Raw genomic sequence first — 26783 nt, 5'->3', positions numbered from 1 at the left:
AAATAATCTTTAACCATTTTGCATTAAACTCGTTTTTACATAGATTCTGATTTAATTCTTTGGCAATAGCATTTGTTAGAATTTTCTACCTGGTCTCTTTGTTGTGTAATTTTTTCTTGATTTTATGATTTTTTTAATATTTTTTTTTGTACCAATGGATAGCTAACGAAACGTAGATGTTTTTAAAATAATCCGCAGGATAAGTGCCATAGTAATTTTTACAGAAAATTTGCAAGTTATTCAAAGAATTAAATTTAAAAATCGAAAACTTGTACAGTTTTTGGGCTGTAATTTTAAAATGCTTGAAGATTTTTTTAGTTTTATAACTGTTAATTATTAACAAGGATATGTACTAGCAATAAATAAAAAAAAATTGTTCCTTTTTTTATTAAGTTTTAAAGTGGCAAACACCCTTTTACCAAGAAAAAAATAAAAAAATGAATAACTCGAAAACGATACACTTTCGCATAAGCACTTTAGGGGTCGTTTGATAGCTAATGTCCTGTACTATAACCCCTTAACGGGATCGTGTCCTATTTTCCTGTAACCCTGTATATTTTAACAAACAAAAAAAAATATTTACCTCGTAGTAATTTTCTTTGGTTAGCTACGGCTGATATTATTGCTATTTTGGATTTTTCCGATGGTACTCGAATATCCTCTGGTCGCAATGATTTATAGTCATACGATGGTTCGATATTTTCTTGTCGAAGATTTTCTGTCTTTGAAAGTGGATTCATATTATTAAGTTGATTTTGAAGAGTTGGAGGAGTTTCTTTAGTGTGTGATATAGTTATTTCAGGAGGCGATGGTTGTGGTAACGAAGAAACTAAAGGACTGGTGATAGTAAATACTTCATCAGTATCATCCATGTGTATACTGGAAGGTGGCGAAGGTAATGTATGTCGGTGAAATGTGACACTTTTCGCAAATTTAGAGTGTCTTGCAGCATATCCTTCTAAGGTTGGTGCACGAATTAATTTTTTTAGTTCATTACTTTTTTCGGGACTTTCCGTGGGAGTGACATCTTCAGACAATTTCTTTAAAATTGATTTCAGTGTTCGTCTCTCAAGGGTTTCATTTGACTCGTGACTTTCTATTGAATCCGTAGATTTTCGTTTGAATTTTCTTTTATCCATTGTACTACCTTCAGAATGACTTCTGGTTAACGTATCAGATAGTAAATCTTCTGAAGAACCAGTACAGTCAAGACTTGAACTTCTAATTTTGATAACTTTTTCAAGTTCTGCTAACTTTTGCCGTTCGTTTAGAATTTTTAGCTTTTTTACAAATGGCAAACCGCCATATTCTGGCGATAGATCATCTATAGATCTATATTTTTTATCTTTTGATAGTAACTCAGTACCTATGGTAGAGGCTATTCGATCAACTGACCTAGTAACACAACTTGCCTTCGGTGACATCGTCAGCAAATCTAAAGATTTTTGTTGGACGGATTCCACATGGCAAATCGGAGATTTTTCCTCCTTGTCATTATCACTTTGAACAACTGTATTATTATTGTCTATCTTAACAAGTTCTCCTGTATTAATTATGGGCACACAAATATTTACGTTTGGTTCCAAACTAGGAAGTTCAACGACGGCCGGCGGACGTTCAGCTGCATTTTCTATTTCAATTTTTTCTTCAATAGATTTGCTAAGACTTTTAGATTCCCCTAATATTGCAGCTTTTTTTAGTTTATTCCAGGGTTTCTTATTTTTTGATTCCTCTTGAGATTCTTTAGTTTGCAGAGGAATTATTTCAATTGCATTTTTTTCTGTTGCCAACGTTTTACATTTTTCTGTTGAAGAGGTGTCATTTTCTTTTGAAGAAGTTCCACTTTGCAGTAGTTTTAATTTATCTCGAAAAGTTGATCCCATAGATTTTGCAGGTGATTTAATTTTACTTACGACAGAGTGGGGTATTGATATTGTATTTACTTCAGTTTTTGGAGTTGGCTCAACAAAAGCGGCAGGTTTTTCACTGATATCCTTGTTAAGAGGCTGGCATACTGCCGTGCCATCACTTTGCACTTGTAGAATTTTGTCTCTAAAACTAACTTTAGGCTTGGATGCTCCATCACTTGATCCCGATGAATTTTTCCTTGACGTTTTTGTGGTTGGACTTTGAAGTTTACCAGGTGAACCAGATTCTGATCCTTTTCGTAACGGACTTAAATTTTTTACAGTAGGACTCAAAGGGCTTTTTATTGAGCTAGGACTGATTGTTTCCGAGCTGGATGGTTGATTACTGGTAGTAGGTGTTAATTGGTTCTTATCTCTTTCCTCTTTCGCTTTGAGGAGCAATAATCTTTGCAACAATGGAAGACCTGCACCAATAATTTCTGGTTGTATATCAGGTGCAGAACTTGTAGAGGGAGTGGGATGCGACGGTGGAAGCGAAATTACTGAAGATGTCGAATGTCTTTGTTTCGCTACTTTTTCTTCGCGATCCTGAAATGTTTTAAAGTTTTTGTTAGTTCACAAGTTTAGTGAGCATGTTAAAATAATCTATAACTAAACTATATTATGATATGTATGCACCTGTTTCTCTTTAAGTAACTTAAGACGAGATAGTAAGGGCAGTCCAGCTCCTATTGGAGAAATAATTTTTTCAGGTTCTTTGCTTCCTGAGGTTGTTTCACCGTTATCCTAAATTAAAATGACAATGAGTAAATTACAACAATTTTATGTGCTTTTTACTACTAGTTAGTAGTTACTAGTTTAGATGGTTCTCAAGGCAGCTAGAATCAAAGCAGTATTTATAAAAGGAAAAGCGGACTGACTGACTGAGTGAGATATCAACGCACAGTTTAAATTGCTGGACGGATCGTGCTGAAAATTCAAACCCTAAAGAGGTGAAACAGGAGTTTGAAATTTGTGTAGTCCACGCGGACGAAGTTGCGGGTATAAGCTATTAATCAATATAGCAAATATTATGTATTTACAGTTTCGATTTGATGTTGTGAATCATCGCTTTCGACCCTCGGCATACGTCGTAATTTATGTTCGCTGCTTGTTAATGAATGTAGTTCTAACGATTCTCCTGATCGACGTCCCACTCGAGATCTACTGCGTATTGCGTTGCGGATACCCTGTTTAAGAATTTTACATGAACATTTTGTATGTAGGTAGGTACTACGTAATTTAGGTAATTTAGGAGGTAGGTAATTTCTTTACTCAGATAATCCATACTAATATTATAAATCCGATAGCGTGTATGTCTGTCTATCTCTTTGTTTGTTTGTTACGTTTTCAAGGCCTATGCATTTAGCTCATTTTCACGAAATTGGATATTTGCAACCTGGAGACGAACATAGGTTACTTTTGTCCCAGAAAATCAATCCCCACGGGATTCTCGAAAAAAAGTGAATCGTCTGAAGTTGCGAGCATCATAAGAATTACTATAAAATTTAAAAAAAACTAGCCTTCACATCAGTTTTAAGCTTGTGGACTATTCGCTTAGAAGTGCTGTCATCACCTCCTTTATCAGGGCTTACTTCACCTATAAAAAAGAAACAATGTTATAAACCAGACCAAAATAATTTATTGAGGGTGGTGGTTTATCATCTGATTAGGGTTCCGTACCTCAAAAGGAAAAATGGAACCCTTATAGGATCACTTCGTTGTCCTTCCGTCATGTCTGTCAAGACCCGTCAAAGGGAATCAAAACCTATAGGGTATATCCCGTTGACCTAGAATCATGAGAGTCTGGTACTTATATAGCACAGGTAAAGGGAAAAAATTTGAAAACAGTGAATTTGTATTCACATCAGAACAAATATTAAAAAGTGTTATTTCTTGTACGATGCACGATGGTACAAAACCCTTTGTGCGCGAGGCCAACTCGCACTTTTTTTTTTTGAACATTTTAAAGACAACCAGGATATTATCTATTTGGGCCAATCCATAGGCCATGTCATACAACTTCTAAATTGTGTGCGAATTGGCTAAGAACTAGGTAACCGTTACATGTGCAATAAGCAAATTAGGTATTTTAGCGTTTAAACTACCGTGAGTGATTTCCATTATAAATAATATCTGTCCCGGCTGTACTCACGTGTGTAGTCCGTATTGTCCCGGGAAAAGTTTCTAGTACCGCGGAAGATACGAGAAGCGATCGAAATTAGTCGCCACCCGAATTTCAATCGTGACAATGGATGGATGCTACCCTCAGCGTGGAAACGGCTTTTTGACGCTAAGACAAGGGCATCAGTCGTGGGACAGGACACCATTAGCTCCGCTTGCCTGGATTACGGTGACGGTTTCAGCGATGCAGATCAGCAAGATCTGTCGGGAGACGATCAGCAGCTGTCTCCCCCCCACCCCAGCCACCCTCACAACGGGCTCTACGGGCAGCGGCACACGCGGCCCGCAGTCAAAACCGCGGCGCGTGCGCGAACTGACTCCCTTGAAAAAGGACCCCGGATGGGTTCGAAACTAGTCGGGCTAACGTCGACTACACACGTGAGTACAGCCGGGACAGATATTATTTATAATTAGGTTTTTGTTAAAAATAATCTCAAAATTAAATGAAAAATGGAATTTAATTCACAGGAATCTATTTGTATATTTTGGTGCACTCACCAGTCACTTTACTTTTGACTTTCCTGGACATACTCTTCGCCTCCTGTAATCGTTTTCGGCCCAGTGTTTGTAATATGTCTTGAGCTTCAGGATAGTCCTTCATCGCAGCTAAAACGTCTTCTCTCGAAAGTGAGAAGAGTTCTGAATAACCAACTGATCTTACATCCGCTGTGCGTCTAAGAGAAAAAATAAATTGTTCCTTGCACATGTTTCAAATATTTTTACAACCGATTCGGGTAAAGTCAACAGTAGGTACATTATGGGTAGCTAAAAACCGATAGATATTTAGGCTTCGGACGTTGGATGGGCAGTTTCCCTGCAGCCTCAGGATTGAGGAGTAATAATTTCTAGAACGTACCTATCTACAAAATTTCGTTGTCTTTAATTGGTTGAGCTTAATTCAAATAATACCTAATGTACTACATTAGCTATGTGTTTGGTAATGTTTTGTGTGTATCAAGAACTTAATAACCGTAATATTTTCGATCTTGTAATCTAAAGCTATAAGGGATTTTACAGCAAAATATCCCATAAACATAAAACACGACGTGAAGGAATATCAATAGCCGTTAAAATATCTTTATGCGTAAATATTACTTTATTTATGTTGACTCTGATATAGGTAGATAAACGTAGATGTACTTTATTTAATGGATGCATGAAAGGATTATAGATGGATACCTCGCAAGTTGTTGTATCCCCAAAACCGTAATTTTTCAATAAAATCAAAATTTTCAATAATGTTTTACGCCATCCTCTTTTGAAAAATTCAATTATACGTCTCCACGGTGTACGTCTCTTATGTACTTAAAAAAATAAATTTTTAGCATTTTTTTATAAGTTAGTTAAATCGAGGAGTATTATTATAATTAATCTGCAACAATTTTACAGACTACGTTTTCTGTCCTATTTCAAAATTTATAATTTTATGTAGTATTTAGACATATAGATGATTAGTTATAAAACTTACTTGTTTAGACCATCTAGGTTCAGTATGCCTATTTCACCAAAAAAATCACCCGCTTTCATTGTAGTTAAAACCCGGCCGGTCTCTGATATGACTTCTAAAATACCATCGGCTATTATAAACATCTCTCGAGCTACTTCACCTGAAAACGATGACAAAATTTCACCATCTATATAATATCCATACTAATTCAAAAATATTGAGTCTTACTGTTAGGTATCTATATTAAATTCACCTTATATGTTCAACGTGGAATCACGTTTTACTCATATGGCATAATGTGCTATCACACTCCCGACACTCCATACAAGCGAACTGATTTAATTTCCTATTACTACTACCGGAACACCAGCCTGTCCGTACGCGATTTGTGTGTGTTGGTAATGGTAGGGGCGGCGGGCTGAGGTTTGAGCGAAGCTAATCAACAAAGACGACGCTATATGAACTCTCACATGCGTAGGTACATGCTTAAGTATATTTCTATAACCGTGGTCCCACGTTTAAAGATCAGTCTAGGAATATGAAGTAACTCCTACTACCCACTACCCACTACAATTTTTTTATTGTATTTTATTTATTTATTTATTTTATATCTAATTAGAACGGCAGTGCCACTTACACTAACTAGATGATTAATAATAAATTTAAATACAAATAAAGGTACAAGAAAAAATAAAATACAAAACGATAAAAGATCAAAGAATTTTGAAAATATATTTATATTATTACCTTTTCTGCAAATCGAATCTCCCGGTGTAAAAATGTAGGCTTTCATTTTCAGAACCAAGTCGTGAAGAAACTCGGGTTGACATTCTTGGAAAATTGTTACCTGAAACATAACATAACTTCGTCGATTTAGCGTTTTCAATCTTAGGTGGGGTATGCTTTTTTACATTTTGCCGCACACTTTGTCCAGTCTAGAGCATTATTTATTGAGGCTCATGACGCCTAGCCAACGTTTAGTAGTAACTGTAGATGTGTACACGAACTTGAGCTTAAAAACAAGATAGTTAAGATCCAGTTTACTGTAACGCGGAAGTGTTTCGATACTCGAATACTATCAACGTTGGTGAGACATAAAACCTCGTACTAAGCGTACTGATTAGACGGGCCTCTTACAACTTATCACCATGTAATTATTATAATTATATTGAATTTCCTAAAAATGATTGGCAAGTTGATATTAAAATTGCTTCTAAATTCTAACACACCTTTTTCAATACACTCAGGTTAACATGCAGTGCAAGTTCAGTCTTGAGTTTATCAGGCAAGAGACCAAGGGCAGTATTGATGTCACCGCCGCCCTGGATTCTTCCTCGTGACCATGAGTAATCGTACCATCGAAGGACGCGTCGCTTCATGCCACCTGGAACCTGTATAATTTTTCATAGAAATAAATTGAGTAGGAAGGTAATAAGTACTAGACAATAATATTTCTCCATCATAACTAAGACACGTTCTTAGTAAGTTGTAATATGGTAAGATAGTTCTGGTAGAGATTCCAAATTCAACTAATTACTAGATGCCTAAATGCCTGTCATATTTTTATAGATACCTACATTATACACCATTAGGTAGATTTTATTTCAAATTTCCAGACGCAATGTTTCCAAAAGGTCAAGTGAAGCTGCTACTCTCCTTTGTGAAGTGAAAAATACAGAAAAACATGCCTATAAGTAGATACTTGGCACATAAAGAAATTTCGTATTTTCTTTCAAGATTTTTCCTCGAAGTTACGGATCTTATACACTGTGCTCAAATGACTTATTAAGAATGGTTTGTAATTGCATCTAGGAAGAGAAATTTTCTCCTTTTTTTAAAGAAAAAATAAAGATTTGCCACATTTTCGTAAATTATATAGATCGGGCATCTTCGGCAATCAGGAAGCGGTTTTACCTTATGATGTCGCATGTATGTTTTCGCGCCGTCCAAAAGCCTTTCAAACTCAAGCCTATTTGCATTTCTATTGGTGATGACATTGCCAACTTGCCCCACTATAGTAGCAAAGATGAACACCCCAATTAAGTAACTAACTATCGTGAATATGTACCTGTAAAAGAAATTCAAAGTCAATCATCTAGAATCGAATTCTACTCAAATTTTATCTAAATACACATTAGGTTATAATATCTAGTAACAATTAGGTATCAAAATATACTTAAATGGATCAATACACATACAAGAATGGATGAATCTCATAAAAAAAAAGTGCAAAGTTTTCGAACAGTTGCAGCAAAAACATGTCAAAAAGTAAAGGAAAAAAAGCGTCAAATGTTACCGAATGGCGGTTTCAAACAATGAAGGCTGTTCGAAAACTTTCAAAAAATCCCCGTAAACTATCAATCGATGAAAAAAAACGTAAACGTAACAAATAATTAAAATAACAATCTCATGACAAAGGAAAAGTTTTATTCACATCAATTGTGGTTACCGGAAGTTTTGTCGCTGCGAAGCGAACAGCCCCCAAATTTTCGCCGCCGCCATTTCAAGTTTAATAGATAGATACATACAAGTCAAAATGGCTGTTTTCCTCCAAAGAGTTTTCACAAAGAATAGCCGTATCAGCAGTGCTCGTGTTATTTGAACATTGAAATTAATAATTTTCTTAACTTTTGCCAAATAGTCACACAATAATTAATTATTAATCTGCTATATTCCTACCTGCTACGATAAAAATATAAAGGTAGTAGGTAAGTAGATTGATAGAGTTCATCACAAGATTGTGGTAGATCAGTGCAAAAATCCTTGTCTTTATGCATTTACCTACTTGAGATTTTGGAAACACTAGAACTGTGCGCAAACTTTAGTACTGATAAACATATTCACAGATTTAGCAAGCTTAATATATGTGAAGGTGCAATAAGTAGCTATGTATTTTTATATAGACTTACCTTAGATCTGCCTTTGTAACAAGTTCTGTATTAAATTAAAATTCAACAAATGACAATAGTTAAGTATTTCGTTTGTATCAAGTTTATTCTATTTTAAATATTATAAAAGCTAGCTTTTTACGGCCCTTCCGTTTAACAGATTTAACATTTGGTACAGAGATACCCTGCATCTAAGGAAAGGACATAGGTTACTTTTTATCCCGGAAAATAAAAAGTTCCCACTGGATTTTAAAAAAACCTAGTTCCACACCGATAAGAAGTTGTGGGCGTCATCTGTTTATCACAGAGGTAGCTTGCATCCTGAAGACACTCATATATTTTTACCTCGGAAAATCAAAGAATTTCCACGGGATTTTTAAAAACCTAAATTCATGCGAAGTCGTGGACATCATCTAGTAATGAATAAACAACACAAGCACTGCTGTAGATCTTTATAACAGCTTTTAATATTCAAAAATTCATTCGGACAAGTTGAGAGCAAATAATCACAAACCTACTTGTTATATAAACTGAATGCAATTGGTCAGATAATGTTATTAATTTCAAATCTTGAAGTCAAGTAAGTAGGGTAAAATAGATGACGAATGTATGAACAGAAAATAGCCTGAAGTCGTAGTTGTAATATTGTGTTCCACTTTTTAACCATCGAACCACAAGCTATCTGTCGTGAATCACAGGGGAATAAAAAAGCATTATCTCTGTCGTTGAGACCGACAAAACGGCATATAAGTAGTTATGACTTATGAGTGAGAGAGAACGCTCTACAAAGCCGAAATGTACATTACTTTCTACCGCGTATTGTATAGAGACTACTGTAATTAGATGAGGCTAGCTTTAAGTTTTATTGTAACATTCTCGAAAAATAAGTGTCTGTCTTACTTAATAAGTAACTAACTTTCAGATTTCAGTTTTCCCAAGAGGGTCAATATTTTCAGCAAATACTTATACTTCCTGCGCAAATACTATGCCAACAAAATTACAGTACGCATCAGAAAATAATGCACATTGGCCTTTAGAATGACATTTCAGCTTTGTAGAGCGTTGTCTCTGTCACTCACACCTATATGACGTTTTGTCGGTCTCAACGATAGAGACAATGCTCAACAAATACGCTATCTCCTTCTAAAGGTCGATGTACATTAATTTCTGCCGCGTACTGTACTTAATGACACACCCTAACTATTTAGATTCACGAGGTATAATAAGTAACGCATCTGTTAATTATTCTATTAGTTAAGTGGAAAAGCGAAATATTACTCTACCAAATCCATCTAACACGGACACAATATTCTCTGTAGATACAGATAGGCACATTGTATTCGACCATCAAGACTTTATTTGGTACACAATGAGCCTTAAATGACTGCACTACTAGCAGATTTCATCAGCCCAGAAGGTTTTTTATGTCGAGGATAGCTTTGGCCTTGACCTTGCTTTATTTAAGAGTGTATTCGAAGTGTGTGCCATACAAGTGAGTTCATTGTTAACCAATCAATCGTGATTTGATATTTCCATACAGCTTTGGCAGATTTTTACACAGTTATTAAACTTTAACAAATATCTAGAGATTCAGGATTCAGAATATGATAGGAAATAGAAGAGCTATAATTTACCTACAATAAATGAAAAAAGCCTTATAAGAAAATTGGTGTAAATACGAGCAATCACATAAGAAACTCGACGGTGCTCGTATGTTCGTCGTTATTGCAAATATTTGCGCTAGTAGGTACACGTGACTGCGATATCATGTTGACTTTCTCAGGAATACGACTCGCTGACTCCGTTAACAGTAATATATACCTTTAGGTACGTGAATACTAGCATCTCGTCCTAGCTTCTTTTAGGTATCATATTGTGTGGCTTTTCAATGTATAGGTCGCATAGGACTTCTACGAGTACTTGACTATGAATGTGTGGAGAATCCAGTGATGCATACAACCCCCTGCTATGGCAGCTTTTCACATCTCTGTAAAATCAACATTTACAGCTCTGTCACACTGACCTACGTCTTCCTGGGTATCGCACCCGGAGCACCATCGCCCAAATAGGCCACGGTTCACTTACTGCCCAGTGACGAAATATAAGGTGTATACCTTATACAAGGTGTATACCTTATAATATAAGGTGTATACCTATGTAATAATATAAGGTGTATACCTTATATTTCGTCCTACCTATCCCCTACTATTGGTATTTGACTACTGTTTTTTACCTCTATTGAATATGTCCGAAAAATTACTAATATGTTGTGCTTGATCTGTTATATTTTATATTATAATAATTCTTTCCGGAATCTGCTATAAAATTACTTTGATTAAGGGTTCCCGAGCAGCCTTATCTTGTGATTTTTTAGGCTTTTTCTTCCTGATTTTATTCTATTTTCGTAAAAGAACCTAATACGGATAATGGAGTCTGGAGTCTATCATTACTCTTCGAGAGTAAACGGTTAGCAAAGCGTCACTTTCATAAAAGCTTCAATTTAATATCCTTTTAAAAGAGATAAGCTCAAACATTTTAGTGACTACATCATTCGCACCAGATTTTGCTTTTAACAGCTTGTTTGATATTCTTATCTATTAATATTTATTAGTAGGTATGTTATTATAATATAGACCTTGATATCTTTTCGCATTGGCAAACGTCAAAAAGATAATTGGGTAAGTAAGGAATAGATGGCATATAAACTTTAGGAAAATTATGATAAGGTATAAAAAATATGAAAATCGACACAATATTTTTACCAAGTATTGGGGGTAGTAGGAGAATATAAAAATGAAATTATTGTATTTTCGTGGTATTTTCCTACATAAAATATTACGAAAAATATCAGCATGTTTGTGATAAATGTTAATGATAAAGCCTTCTAATAATGTAGTTTAATGGCCAGATAAACTAGGCGGAGCAGGGAGTTCCGCCAGCGGGAAGGACTGAGATTTATTACAATATGTTTATTCCAGAATACAACTACGAGTAGTTTCTAAGATATGACATCTTGTCCCCTACTTCATGTCAATGCTACAAGATATGTGATAAATACCTATTTAGTGATTTTCATAAATATACTATAATATCAATGTTTAAATATACCCGAATCGAGTATCAAAGAATTAATATTGATGGTATTGACAGTGTAGCAACATTTTGAAAAAAGCTCATCGCTTGCAATGGAATGCAGGCTTAATCATCATGATCATGATCAACCCATCGTCGGCTCACTACAGGGTACGGGTCTCCTATCAGAGTGAGAAAAGTTTTGGCCATAGTCTACCACGCTGGCCATGTGCGGATTAGTAGACTTCACACACCTTTGAGAACATTATGGAGAACTCTCCGGAATGCAGGTTTCCTCACGATGTTTTCCTTCACCGTTAAAGCAAGTGACATTTAATTATTTGAAATGCACATGACTCCGAAAAGTTAGAGGTGCGTGTCATAGATCGAACCCCCGCCCTCTGATTAGAAGGCGGACATCCTAACCACTAGGCTATCACAGTTTTTTGCAGACTTAATATTGTAGAGAAAATTAAATAGACCAATCACTTTGTAGCCGTCGCGTCGCAGCTTCAAAGTAAACTTAATATAGAACCGATTTAATTTCCTTTGCTCATTAATCGGAAATCAGAAGATTGAAGATCAAATCGATATTAAAAAGGGGGATTTTTTTATTTCAACAGGTAGGTACGCCCGGTGGACGATTTGAACATTTTTATTAGGCTGAAATGGGTTGAATTTTATTATAATTTTGTCACAATCGAAATTAGAAAATTGAACCATACGGAAAGAGCCAGCGCGTGCCAGACTTTCGTTATTTTGTAAAATCTGAAAGTTTCTCTGCGTATTGTCCCCAACACTGGGAGGAACGTTTGTTTGGATCGTTGTTTGGATCATGGTGGCTTTGGGAGATAACAGGTAATAAAGCTAGTGTTAAACTGTTACGTCAAAGTATAAAGTCTATTTTTTTTATATTTTCTTCGGATTAGTATTAAAAATCACGTCATGCATTTCCAATCGGTGGTAGAGTTCTAACTTATCATGAACCAAATACATTTCATTTCGTAATGGTGGGACTTTTCTTAGAAACACTATTATTAGATACATTGTGGCTAAGAAATCCTCCCCTATAATTATTTGCAATCGTCTCTTTATATATGTGAACCTACCTGATAGATAACGAATTCTACTTACTTATATGTACCTATTATTTTAACGGTTTTCATTTTCTCATAGCTTACCTACTACTTTACGTATTGAGCAAAGGCTGCTTAGCAAATGGGCTGGGAATTTTTGCGGTTGCGCCAATGATAATGATAATGTTAGAAATCTACATAATGACAAAACATAAATCAGCAATTTACGAGTACCTAAACATTCGTAGAATGCCCTATTGAGCGGAGTAGGTACCATTAAGAGAAGTTTCCCTAGACAGCTCCCCAGCACTCCATGGATGTAAGTTTTTGAGCTCGTGTAACTTTAAAACTACACATTTATGGAGAAATCTGGAAAACCAAATACCTACACATATGTGTATTAGTTTAAGCTGTGATAGCCTAGTGGTTAGGACGCCCGCCCCCTAATCGGAGGTCGAGAGTTCGATCCCGGGCACGCACCTTTAACTTTTCGGAGTTACGTTTAAGAAAATAAATATCACTTGTTTTAACGGTGAAGGAAAACATCGTGAGGAAACCTGCATGCCTAAGAGTTCTCCATAATATTTTCAAAGGTGTGAATTCTGCCAATCCGCACTTGACCAGCGTGGTAGACTATGGCCAAAACCCTTCTCACTCTGAGAGGAGACCCGTGCTCTGTAGTGAGCCGGCGATGGGTTGATCATGATGATGATGTTGATATTAATTTCTAGAACGTGTCTACATAACTTGATTGAGTTTGATTGGCTAATATTCAAATGAGAACTAAATTACGTTTTAGCGTTTAAACTATCGTGAGTGTTTTCCATTATACATAAATCACACACGCGTGCGCGAACTGAGTCTCTGTGAAAAAGGACCCCGGATGGGTTCGAAACTAGTCGGGCTAACGTCGACTAAACACGTGAGTAAAGCCGGTGAGTGATATATGTATAAATTACGTTTGTTTGGAGCGCGCAAAGAATAAACTCCTCTCAAAGTACTATCTAATCAAAACAATGATTGACCAGTGGTTTAATCATTATTAATTTTACTGAAGCAAGGCTATAAAATAAAAGTGGACTTCTTATAGCTTTCACCGAGACGATATTTTATAGGTGTCGAGAGGAGCAACCCGGCCGTAACTTACAGATATAAGACCGGACAATTTTCACACTTTCACCTACGTTATTTATTGCGTTAAGCCTTTTACATGGGCATATTATATACTAATCTACTGGTATATTTACGGAATTTGTGCCACAGTTCTAAGACAATCCCAACAACTGCAACGAAACGATGAATTGCTGAAATTAAAACGTTGCGAACAAGGCGCACAAACTACGCACCCTATATTTTGTTATCACGCTAATATCCGTCCGTCGTCGGTTAACAATAATTGAGACATCGACACTAGGCCGAGCGGTGGAGTGGAGTGGTATCGCTTCGTTTAAAATAGTGAGAAAACAACTTTTTGTTATATCTCAGAATATTTCCAAAAATAACGCAAATCTCCGAAATCTATTCCTTAGATATTTATGCCGATATCCTCCCGATATATTTTTGTCTTCACTCTATAGTAAGAATAAATTATTGGTAGGTATAGGTACAAGTAGGTACGTGGTACCTAGGTACCTAGTACCTACTTGTACCTATACGTACATTATATGGGTACAATTATTGCTGATAATGGCCATATATTTAAGGAAGTAAATTGATAAAATAATTAAAAAAAAACAGTACTCTTTCGACCTACGACTGAGTTTATTTATTTTGTAATGTTTTATGGATGTGGTGGTACACACTCGAAGAAAATGATATTAATAATGTGATTCTCCGACTGGCTGGCGCGTGCTACCGTCCAGACAGATCTAATTAATTATATTATTTTGTTTACAAAACTTAGAAGTTGTCTCATAAAAAAAAGAATCATACAAGTAGATTCATGCAATATCTAGAATATCTTGTGTAAATACAACTGGTAAGTACGCTCTTTAAAAATATAATAATACGGGTATCTAATCCTTGGTAAGTTACTAATAATATAATTTTAAGAAATGCACAAAACACAATAAGTAAAGCTTCACGAGAATACCGATATGGCTCAAATCGCTAAGACGACCTTAGGTTATTTAGTTCAACGAATCAAAATGCGGCTTAGAAAGGCTTATCGTGAAATGTGAAAAGGAAAATCCATGATCAAGCGAAGTCGGGACTTTCCGTTCTGATATGATCAATTCAATCTCCCGTGAATACAAATTACGACTGAAATGGAATATTAATTAAAACGTTCTCCAAACTTGTAAATCCGGAACACTGATTCTATTAATTCTAAGTTTGAATCCAGAAAAACCCAAAATGATACTTTGTTTGTCGCAAAATTAATTCAATTTTATTTTATTTATTTGTTACTAGATGATGCCCGCGACTTTGTCCTCGTGGATTTAGGATTTTGAAAATCCCGTGAGAACTTTTTAATTTTCCGGGATAAAAAGTAGCCTATGTCCTTCCTCGGGATGCAAGCCATCTCTGTACCAAATTTCGTCAAAATCAGTTAAACGGTTGAACCGTGAAAAGCTAGCAGACAGACAGACAGACAGACAGACACACTTTCGCATTTATAATATTAGTATGGATTAGTATGGATATGTGATTTTTGAAGTGAAAACTTTGGGCGCGTTGGGCGATTTTGGAATGGGTAAAAATCGCGTCACCCACAAGCTAATAGAGAGAGAGCCAGAGCAAGAGACCTTCGTCATTTTGTGAAAGCTGAAAGTTTATATCTACGTAATGTGCCCAACACTGGGAAGAACGTTTGTTTGGATTATGGTGGCTTTGGGAGTAGCAGGTAAGTAATAAAGTGTAAAAAATCTTACGTCAAAATAAAGTCAAAATAAATCTAATTTTTTATATTTTCTTCAGAAAAGTATTAGAAAGCCCGTCAGGCATTGCCAGGCATTTAGTATCATGGCAACCCCCTGAAGTTTAAAAGTTTAAAGGGTATAAGTTTGAGGTTTAAGGGGCAGGGGGTTATTATACAATATGTACAATATACATATTTATCATGAATCCGTACTGGTTTGTGTTATTAAAAAAGTACGTACTAATTGTAGGTACATTATTATAATATAAAAATCTATTTTTTTTACTTTTAATTTAGATTTATGTTTATTTAATAGAATTGTCTGTTCTTATCATACCTTTCAAGTAAAAATAAAATGATAATAAAAAAACTAATGAATTGAATTATGTAAGTAGGATTACCTATAAGTTGCAAAATATAACTATGGTTACATACGGCCGTTTAAAATATTGAGGATTTTTTTTTGGATTTTAATGATAATATTATCACGAATAAGCAAACCACCCTTCGGTAACATAATAATTATAAGCGCATGATCTCATAATAATATAATTATAGGTACCTATTCAATAGGTATTGTGTGGTTTCGCTAAGGTAGTAGAGTAGGTATAAGAACCTTTGGGATAAATACGGTATGAGTTCTGTCTACTAAATAGACCGCTTATTGTGCCTGTTAATGTCCATTGTTAGTCGAATTAAGCCTTTGTAAATAAATGTGAATGGGCTTTCTAGTGATGTGACCTATAAAAGAAATATAACGGGTACCTATTTCTATACCTTCTTCACCTTTTGAAGTAGGTATTATATTATTATCTAATAAGTGTAGATACCTATATAGCTCAGAAGCGTGAATTACGACTTTCTTTTATCTATACCAATATTATAAAGAGGTAAAGTTTGTAAGTTTGTTTATAGGGGGCAATCTCTGGAACTACTTGGACCGATTTTGAAAATTCTTTCACCAGTAGAAAGTTACATTATTTTTGAGTGACATTGGCTATACTTTATTTCAAAAAAATTAGAGATCCTTACGAAAATTTTATAAGCTACCCCTGCGGAGCCGGGGCGGGTCGCTATTCACCACCAGGTGCTCACAGAAATTACTCGTTACGACCAGTGGTTCCTGCACAAGTTATAGCATCTATTATTGGTTAAATGAAGCCTTTATAAGCACTTGATAGTCATTCCTGAATTAAGTAAGTATTTAGGAATATTGTAGCTTAGGAAACTGTTCTATGAATATTTATTCCAACGTTAATATTGAAAGTAAACTTAGTTTAGGTTGAATTGTAATATACCTTATAGTTATAGTCTATTGACGATGACGTTATAGTCGTGATAAGTAAAAACCGCATCGAAATCAGGTCCAAGTTTTGAAGAAAATTGTCGGTAATAGACATAAAACAACAATACATTTATCATAATATCCGTAAAATTTTGGGTAGAATTCAATGCAATTATAGTTGCTAGCAATAATTAGCTGCCTACATCTTCCAGTATTTTAGTGGTTCGATGGTAAAATTATGATAGAGAAGTAAGTAACCAAATCTAAGTAAAAATCGTTTCATTCAATAATGTTTCTTAGAGACACATTTTTTTTAAAACTATCAATGTTTTCTAGTTCATGTACTAATCATTTTGAAAAACTTACGCGTACAATAGAACTTACTAACTAAATTTTAGATGTTTTATATCTAAACTAGTTATTGTTTGTTTATCTAAGACATAATCTGACCAATTGCAAGCAGTTTCTAACATACCCCCGGTTCGATCTGAACTGAAGAAGTCGCGACTTGAGTCCCCGACGCGGCAAAAATTTGGGACCTCCATGAGTGCTAGTAAATATAATACATAGTTATACATACGACGGTTAGTAATTATATACAACATATTATACTCCTTTACTTATATATATATTATTTTAATCAATATTATTAGTTAATATTTTATTTTGTACATTCGTTTACCTATTAGTAAATTAGCAACTGGTTAAAGGTAACCGTATTAAGTGTAGTAAGTAATGCTAAATCGGTTGTTTTACAAATCTTAAAACATAATTGACTGGTCTGAAAATAGTGCTATCTATTTCTTGTATATCAATTTTGTTTAAATTTGAGTCTGAATAGACCTAAAAGTAAAAGTTCAACAACTTTGTTAAAAATACGCCATAGAACAAGTACCTACATTTCAGTTCTAAAAGAGAGCTTCAACAAACAACTTTTGAGTCAATATAATATAGAGAATCATTTCGATAAAATTCTTTATTATAAGTAGCTTGGTAAACAAGAGTCTACAGTTCTTCGAAAAGCTTAGTTTGGATATAAAATTTATTATTTTTGTAGGCATTCTTATATTAGCAGAATAAATCTCGTAGAGCCGTATTTCGTGTAAGCTTCACGTTGATTAGCATATTTGTTACTCGTACCTAAGCAAGCTTTGAATTAAAGTCATAACGAGAACCTTATTACAAATTCAATGTACGAGCACGTCAAATGTGTGCCAAGTTTTAGAATAAAATATTTTATTTCGAAACGGATAATAACTTTCTAACTTTTCAGATTAGGTACTGTCGGAAATGGAAGTCGACAACGTTGATTAGTTTGATATATTATTTTAGTACGAATACCAATAATGATAATAATTCCTAACTTTATAGTATTGTTTTTTATCCTTATTTTTTCTGATTTCTAATTACCGATATATTTACATATAATGATTGGTTTTAGTTAAGTAGTTCTAAACTTAGTTATTTATTTAAATGTACGTACCTAACTAGTCATATAACTAATTGTTTTTGAGAATGATGAAGTTTTTTAGCGAGTCTTTAATCTAATGTACTATCTAGAGATCTAGATTTAGTTTTCTTTGCAAAAATACACGCAGAGAAAAAATATTAATGCACTGCAAGCTAAGATAAAATCTTTTAACGCTTGGAAATACACAAAACGCAGGGACGCGCGTCAGAAAATCATACTGAATGCGCTCAATAACTCAAAACCGAGAATTCTTTTTCTGTACACTTGTAGTAATTGCTCTACAGTCTGCAGCGTCGTCTGAACACCGTACAGTGAGCGTCAGTCAGTTTCACAAATAAATTTACAAAAAGCAAACAGACTTCAAACGTATTGAATTTTTTTAGTAGAAACCTATAGGTACTTATTGTTTTCAAATCATTATGTACTTCAAACCAAATACTACTTATAAATCGATGAAGAAAATATCGAAACTTATATTGTACGTAGGTTTTGATGCCGGCATCAAGTTCAGTATGTTACCTATTTTTCTCCTTTTGGTTTGGCGTCAATTTTTTTAAGGCGGTTAAAAAACCGCAATCTTGACTGCATGGTTGGAAAAACAGTTTCTTGTGAACAGTAACTTGTGAATACCTACGTTTGTGAACAGTAAACGCCTTTATTGAGTTACTTGAATTAAAACTTAGGAATTACGTAAGATACCTACGTTTGTGAACAGTAAACGCCTTTATAGAGTTAAGTACTTGAAGTAAAACTTCTTAGGAATTACGTAAGATACGTTTCCGTCGCACGTTTTGTGTATCCAAGCGTTTAATTTAATTTCTCAACTTTCTCGTTCTACACACTAAACATATAAGACTAATTTCACACGGCATAAACATCGCATGTTTTTGTTGCAGGATAAAATTATTAGGTAAGTATACGGAATATGAAGTGTAGTACAATATAATATATATGAATATTCTATACACACTCTGTATAAAACCATTTAAACGGTTAAAACAGTATTTAAAACATGTGGGAACGGTTCTACCAGTGTTTCCACTTTTGGAGATTTCGCCCTATTTTAGGGTAAAACGACTAATTATAGATATGGCTTAGGACGCCTTTTATGTTGACAGGGATTCCAGATAATTTAGGGTAAAATCGATTTTTTACATCCATTCAATCAATGTACATTTTGTATTTCTTTAAATTTATCAAAGTGGCTCATATTAAGGGCGCAGAAAAGGGCAGGATGAAAAACTTTCATCCTGCATCGCGTAAAATTGCGTATTTTTACAAATATAATTAATTAGCTAGGTATTAATTACGTAGGTAATCACTAATTACTTATTCCTTTGAGACTAGATGTTATTGCAATTTGGGAAGAAAATTGATGAGCAAGCACTTTCTTAGTCACAAGATTTAGGATCGCGAAATGATATTAAAAACCGAATAAATTATGCGTCCTAAATCAGGGTCATACGAGTTTTTTTTTGGGTAATTTAGGGCGAAAACCTTTTGAAACAAGGGTAAAACAAAAATCATAAGTGAAAACGCTGCGTTTTACACTTGATGTATGCGATCCTACGTATTCGGTAGACGGTAAGATTTTTCCTGCAAAAACCGAGCGATGTAAATACCGTGTGAAAGCAGTTCAAATTTTCAACACATTAAATTGATTCATGCAACTACTTACTCAGCGTTGGTTTCAGGCGTGGGTAAATCTCCGATTGTGGTTAGCGTTAATGTTGACCAATAGAGGGATCCGAGATACTTCCGGGTCAGAGTTGCGTAGTCACCCGGCCGGTGGGGGTATGCCCAGTCACCCTGAATTAATTGTGTTATTAGTAAAAGTATATAAAACCTTACTACATAATACATGCCTATCTATAATATTACAAAATAAACCAGCCTTTCTATGAGGGACCGTGTGCGTCGATGCGTACCTATTTATGGATGTATATGTATAGGTACAGATTGTATATGTATAGGTGCGATTTCGTCTGCGCGGAGTCAGGTGCCAAATGCAAGTGTGTTTTAAATCACAGACAGCCAATTCAATTATTATTTTTAGATCATTGACGGTAGATGTAATAAAATTCAAAGAGATTATAAAATTCCAGATAGGCAAACCTCATACTGTAGCCGGCAAGAAATATTGTACATCGACCTTTAGAATGAGATTTCGGCTTTGTAGAGCGTTGTCTCTGTCACTCATACCTATGTGACGTTTCGCAACGACAGAGACCACGCTCTACGAAACCGCTACCTCTTTCTGAAGGTCGATGTACAATATTTCCTGCAGCGTACTGTATATGCTATTTTAATAAAAAGTGAAGACTTTATACGTTCGTGTGTGTACTGTGTGATATACTTACATGCACGTAGCAGCACATACTACCTTTGTATTTGGGTAAAACGACACCTATGAGCATGCTCCAAAATATGGCGGCCCATTACCAGTTCATAGAAGTCGTCAGGATAAGGAACTAATTGTGAAATTCAAACTTACCTGAAATCCTTCAGCTTCAGATAGCAGGAAGTAAAAGCAGCCAAACCAATGTGCTAATATCAGTAGAATGTGAATGAGATTGATCACTCTCCAGAAGTTAGGATACACCGTCCTGGATTCCACTATGTAGTAACAGCTGACTGCTCTGTAAACCTGTAGACATAATCATTTGTTTTCTAATGACCAAGTTTTTTAATTATTTCCTTCCGTGTCTCGTTCGCCGTGTCGCAATATTATTACGCTCGTGCACGTTAAGCAATAGGTATTATAGGTTATTATAAGTAATCTACTAACATTCGTTAAACCAGACAGTCGAAATAAGTAGCTACCTAGGTGGGTACATAGGTCTTGACTCTAGGCATTTTTTCCAGTAAAAGAAATTGGAGTACATGTTATAAAAATGATCAAAGGGAGGCGTGGTGGGGTCTCTAAGTGGGTGAATTTGCACTTTGTACGACCGTAATTCCATCTGCCAGTCTGTTTATCAAAATTATATTTATAAAAAGAAATGTTCCTCGAAAATTGAAAGTTGCTGTTTATTCATCTACTAGAACATGCCTATACGGTTTCGCCCGCGTGGATTTAGGTTTTTAAACATTCCGTGCGCACCCGTGATAATAGAAGCTTTAGCCTTGAAGAGATAGAGAGAGAGAAGATAATAGCCTTGAAGAGCATTGAGTAAATAATTATAATAAACATTTTTTGGAACTTAATACATAATTTAAAAATATTTATGGGGTTTTGAACAGTTTCCCGAATAATCAAAGTTTTTAAAAATGTTTCGCCCAAAAGTGGCAACTTTACGAATTGAATTAATTTCCATATTTTATTGAAAAATCTAAAAATATCACGCATAGTATGAAGTTATAAATATAGCAGTGATACCTTGTATGTGTTGCTAGCACAGTGATTAAGACGTTGGCTTCCCATTCGGGGGATCCGGTTCCGGGGCTCGATCCCGGGCATGTATCTCCAACTTTTCAGAGTTATCGAAAAGAGGGCGGGCGTCTTAACCAAAAGACTATCACGGCACGGTTGTACATAGTGCAAACTCACCCAAGTACCTGCACAGTGCACACTCAGAGACCTTAAATATTGCACTGCAATGATTTTTGCGGATTTTCACACGACATTTACACCTGTAGACGTTCAAGTGCGAGAACCCAGCGTCTTAGTGTAATTACTCACATGAATATTCATGACATGCTCAAGATATTTAGAGCTCTGAAGCAGCATCACATGAATTAATTGATGTAAATTTAGTACATTAATTGATATGGGTGTGGAATTTGGTTTATTGTCTTCGTCTTTATTGTTAAAATGTACCTACAACTATGCGACAACCAAATAATTATAATATGTACCTACTTATGATATAATCTATTTATATCAAAGGAAAAGTTGACTGACTGACTAACTGGCTGACTGACTGATAGACATACAGGTTGACTGACTGATCTATCAACGCACAGCTCAAAGTACTGGACGGATCGGGCTGACAGCAGATAGCTATTATGACGTAGACATCCGCTAAGAAAGGATTTTTGAAAATCCAATCCCTAAAGGGGTAAAACATGGGTTTGAAAATTGTATAGTCCACGCGGATGAAGTCGCGGGCATACGCTAGTTCTATATGTAAGTATATAAATCACTGCTACATACTAACGATATTTTTAGTAATAATTAATTACGCGACATGGTGGGTAGATAGATACCTACTGCTTGTAACAGCTTAAGCTTTGATGTCCTGCACCATGACTGCAGTGGCGTAGTAAACCACAATATTCAGGAAACTGGGTCAATCATCGATAAATCATAAATTGTAGTCGTGGTAGGTATTTACCTAACCATGGTCCATGATATAATATAACCCTAATCCATATATTATGTAAAAAGACTTATCCTGACTAATAGACTGATCTATCAACGCACAGCCTAAACCACTAGGTTTAGAAACGCGAAATTTTGAAAATGGTTCCTTTTATAACGTAGGTACCCACTAATAACGGATTTTTGGAAATTCAACCCCTAAAGGAGTTGGTATTTAGGCTTTAAAACGCATTTCACGATTTTTGAAAATTCTATTCCCAAGTGGGTTAAATAGGGAATGGAAGTTTGTATGAAAGTTTACCATTTTAAGTTATTTCCATCAAAATTGGTATTTTAGTTTTCGGTTACAAATGAAAAATATGTGTTTCAGGATTTTTAGAAATTCTACGCCCACGCCGATTTTCTAAATTCCACCCGAGCGAAGCCGAGGCGGGTCAGCTAGAAGTATTATAAATGTGAAAGTTTGGATGTTTGTTACTCTTTTACGCAATAAAGACTGTTTCAGTCTTTGGATTTGGCTGCAATTTGGAATGGAGATAGCTATTATACCCTGACTTAACAAACACTTCCTATCCCTGAAGAGTTCTCGCGGGATTTAAAAAAAAACTATTTATCCACGCTAACGAAGTCACGGGCATCAACTACTAGATATATTATTTAAATTAACTAATTATATAAATGAACAAAATACCAAAACCAATAGCATTTAATGCCTTCATTTGCCAGATACTAAACTCATCAAGGAAGGCTTAACTTTACGAGCTAAAATTTTATACGATACTTAGACTAATAAAAACTTTGACTATAAATATCACGAAGCGTTTTTGTTATAGAAATTGCTGCAAGGAAACTAATGACTAATTGAGGAGCAAAACGGTGTAGTTACACTTCTGATCAACATCCTTTTTAGGGTTTCGTATGTCAAAAAGAAAAAAGGAACCCTTATAGGATCACTTTCTTGTCTGTCTGTCTGTCCGTCTGTCCGTCACATATGTCAAGAAAATCTATAGGGTACTTCCCGGTGACCTAGAATCATGAAATTTTGTAGGTAGGTAGGTCTTATAGCACAAGTAAAGGAATAAATCCGCAAAGTGGGAATTTGTAGTTACATCACAAAAAAAATTAAAACGTGTTCACAAACAAATAACTAGTATTTTCAATGTCGAAAAAATACGACTGTAGTACAGTGCAATTAAAACGTTTTGTTTACCAGCTCCTTAATTAAAATAAGGAAAAGATAGGTAGGTATATTAAGTGATTTAAGTTACCTTAAGAAATCTTGGGAAACGTATGATAGGGTTAGTTCCAATCTTCAGCTGCAGAAGGTCTAAAGGTGTTAACGATGCAATATCCAGGAGAAATGCTCTTGACTTCAGGTAATGTTTGGCAAGTTTCTTGGAATCATAAACCTGAGAACATAAAGGCATTGAAAAGGAGACTGATCAAAAGGTTCATGAAAAGTATGTCGCAGTAGTAAGTATGCCAATCAACTCGCACGAAACGTTTTTGCCAAACGTTTCTGATACGAATCGCTACGGTATGGAATACCCTTCCGGCGTTCGTGTTTCCTGCCACGTATTAATTACCTAAATACCTTTAAAGCGAGTCATCAAGCGTCAGCGACGTTTTTTTTATCACGCAATAAAAAAAATGTATTCGTTTTATCCGCTATTGGTGATGTGCAGATGGAATGAAGTTTTCGGAAACATGGTGGAACTCAATACCCATTTCATACCATGTTCGATTGGACGTAGCCCCTAGTTTACAGTAACAAACAAGGATATGGCAAAACTCATGTTCTTATCGGAGTTAGGTCGACTAGTTTCAAACCCCTTCAGTTACGTCTTGGCGAGCACTATCAATTAACAAACACATCAAATTTTTCCACGCCCGTTCGGATCGTATATATTTTTATGGCAAGGAACTTGACCACTTGAGATTAATATGTATTAGCTTACCATGAGCCCCTGTTCTAAGTATCCAGTCCGAAGTTGTACTACGAGATCCAGAGCAAACACCACATCTCCAATACCATCACACGTCAACCAGAAATAGTGGCACATGATCTGTGGATAGGGAAAAATATTTGTTTTTCTCCATAGAGGCAAAGGGCCAACATTTTAATTAGGAAAATTATAAAACAAAAATATTTAATTTTAAAACAAAAAAGTAGTTTATAAAAATGTTATTCAAAGATCCTGAAGTATAAAGGGGATTTCGGGAAATAAAATTCAAGTACAGTTCAATTTTATTTTATTTATTTGAATAACTTAATGCCAAGTATCCCCTAGCAATAGCTAGTAGAAATCTCGGTGTAGAAATCAGTACCCGTAGTACAAGATTTTACGTCTCACCAAACGAAACCAAATTCGAGAGTCGAAATACTTCCGCGTTACAGTAAAATGGACCTAAACAGCCTTAAATTGAAGTCAAATATTCAATGCCACTGATTTTAATTTCGCAATGTTTCCGCTTGGAGCGCTGGCTGTAGAAGTGTTGACAAACTTGAGCTTTAAAACAAGGCATTTAAGATCCAGTTTGCTGTAACGCGGAAGTATTTCGACTCTCGAATTTGGTTTGGTTTGGTGAGATGTAAAATCTTGTACTACGGGTACCGATCATGCAAGTCGCTTGCACTGTGTTAACATTCGCAACAAGCTAATTTCTGCAAGTTTTTCCATTCGAACTCCCGCAATTTATCGTAGAATGACATAGAAGTTTTATCGATTTTGCTTTACAGTAAACTTATTTTTAAAGTTAATTTAATTTTGACGCATAAAAAACGTCTATTTGTAAAAAAGGTGACGTAAATATAAATAAAATACGTTGGTATTTGGTGTAAAAACGAGGTAGATGTCTCGTGAAAACGGAAAGCTTTGGTTTTTGTGGTAAACGGATATTCTTTTGATAAAGTCCTGACCGGAAACCTGTCATCGATAAAAAATAAGTAGAAAGAAGAACCCTTGTAAGATAAAAAAGAGACCTTTTGTACGCGGGCAAAGAAAGCGAACATGGGCAACTTTTTATCTAATCCTTACAATCCTTAGGGCATTTTTGTACATATTTTTGTTGTCTATGATCTTTCACTGCCAAAGAGTTCTAAGTTCAGAGGTTAGCATTCACTTTTATTTAAATAACTCTTGTTTGACCATGTGGTCAAACAATTTTGTGTGTATAAGAGATCCGACCCATCACATCGCATAGATTGCATGCATGCGAAATGCAAATTCTGCGGAACTCAAGAACGTTGAGGGAGCGATCGGTATCTACAGTGCGACAAGGCTCTTTTGGCTCGTGGCGAAAATCCGAACTAACGTTGCGGTCCAGTGTCCACTTTTTTCTTGTTTGAATAGTCTAAGCCTTTGTTCTGCAACAGCGCCCCCTATCAATGTCATTCAAGTGCCAAAAAAGACTTGTCTCTTGACTGATAGCCTAGTGGTTAAGTCGTCCACCTCTGTTCGGAAGATCGGGGTTTGATCCCGGGCACGCATCTCTAACTTTAAATGTCACTTGCTTTAGTGAAGGAAAGCATTGTGAGGAAACCTGCACACTTGAGAGTTCTCCATGATATTCTCAAAGATGTGTGATGTCTACCAATCCGCACTTGGCCCAGCCCGGTGGAAAATGGCCAAACCCTTCTCATTCTGCTCCCGTGCTCAGTAGCGCCACACGTGCTCAGTAGTGAGCCAGCGATGGGTTGATCATGATTCATGATGATGATATGCAGTGCAGTGTTGGTTTGTTGAAAGATTACGTGAGCATATTTGCAGTCTATTAGAGAGCTTCTAGTAAGTGAATACAAGTGTAAGAGAGTTTATGTAATAAAACAGGATATCCAAACATCCTTTTGACCCACGAAAAGTTACTCAATTGGATATATACGAGAAATTGGTAAATTCAATTACTAAATACTGCGTAGCGCCGCTACAATTGTGTTTACGCTACGAGGGTCTACGTTTCTTCGTAACCGGCTACATAAGTCCACGTTTTATTTCCTTTCTCGTGTCATAAAATGTTATTTTACTATTTTTTACTAGTTTTTTGGGTGGTTTCGATCGATCAATGTAAGTAAACATGAAACTAAAGGAGACAGGAAATGTTAAAATATTGGCACATTATTATATTGGTCACATTATTGTACTTAATTTTATTTCATCTAGTAGTGAAATGAAATTAGAATGTGCGTTTTAACGAATACATCCACAACTTGGTAGAAATTCTAGCGAAAATTGACACCACGCTACATGGAGTACATGGAGTATAATGTTT

General features: G+C 35.4%; 1 protein-coding gene across 12 annotated transcripts in view; it reads right to left on the bottom strand.

The window, feature by feature from the left end:
- The window catches only part of LOC117985176 (uncharacterized), a 211660-nt gene that overhangs the window by 8977 nt on the left and 175900 nt on the right, over positions 1 to 26783 (bottom strand). For 9 of the 12 annotated variants that reach the window (XM_069500740.1, XM_069500732.1, XM_069500734.1 and 6 more), the window contains 14 exons: positions 24473 to 24580; positions 23783 to 23923; positions 20685 to 20837; positions 19869 to 19999; positions 17195 to 17269; positions 7453 to 7606; positions 6768 to 6929; positions 6286 to 6385; positions 5560 to 5698; positions 4590 to 4765; positions 3431 to 3507; positions 2951 to 3097; positions 2547 to 2654; positions 584 to 2456 (listed from right to left, as the gene is read on the bottom strand). In XM_069500740.1, the coding sequence (XP_069356841.1) occupies positions 584 to 2456; positions 2547 to 2654; positions 2951 to 3097; positions 3431 to 3507; positions 4590 to 4765; positions 5560 to 5698; positions 6286 to 6385; positions 6768 to 6929; positions 7453 to 7606; positions 17195 to 17269; positions 19869 to 19999; positions 20685 to 20837; positions 23783 to 23923; positions 24473 to 24580 (3544 nt within the window). The remainder of the gene's footprint in view (positions 1 to 583; positions 2457 to 2546; positions 2655 to 2950; positions 3098 to 3430; positions 3508 to 4589; positions 4766 to 5559; positions 5699 to 6285; positions 6386 to 6767; positions 6930 to 7452; positions 7607 to 17194; positions 17270 to 19868; positions 20000 to 20684; positions 20838 to 23782; positions 23924 to 24472; positions 24581 to 26783) is intronic. The other 3 variants (XM_069500735.1, XM_069500743.1, XM_069500741.1) reach the window with 2 other exon arrangements.

Source organism: Maniola hyperantus, chromosome 9 (genome assembly GCF_902806685.2).
Source record: "Maniola hyperantus chromosome 9, iAphHyp1.2, whole genome shotgun sequence".
NCBI lineage: Eukaryota > Metazoa > Arthropoda > Insecta > Lepidoptera > Nymphalidae > Maniola > Maniola hyperantus.
Note: the sequence above shows the minus strand (reverse complement) of the source record. Positions and strands in the feature narration are given on the sequence as shown.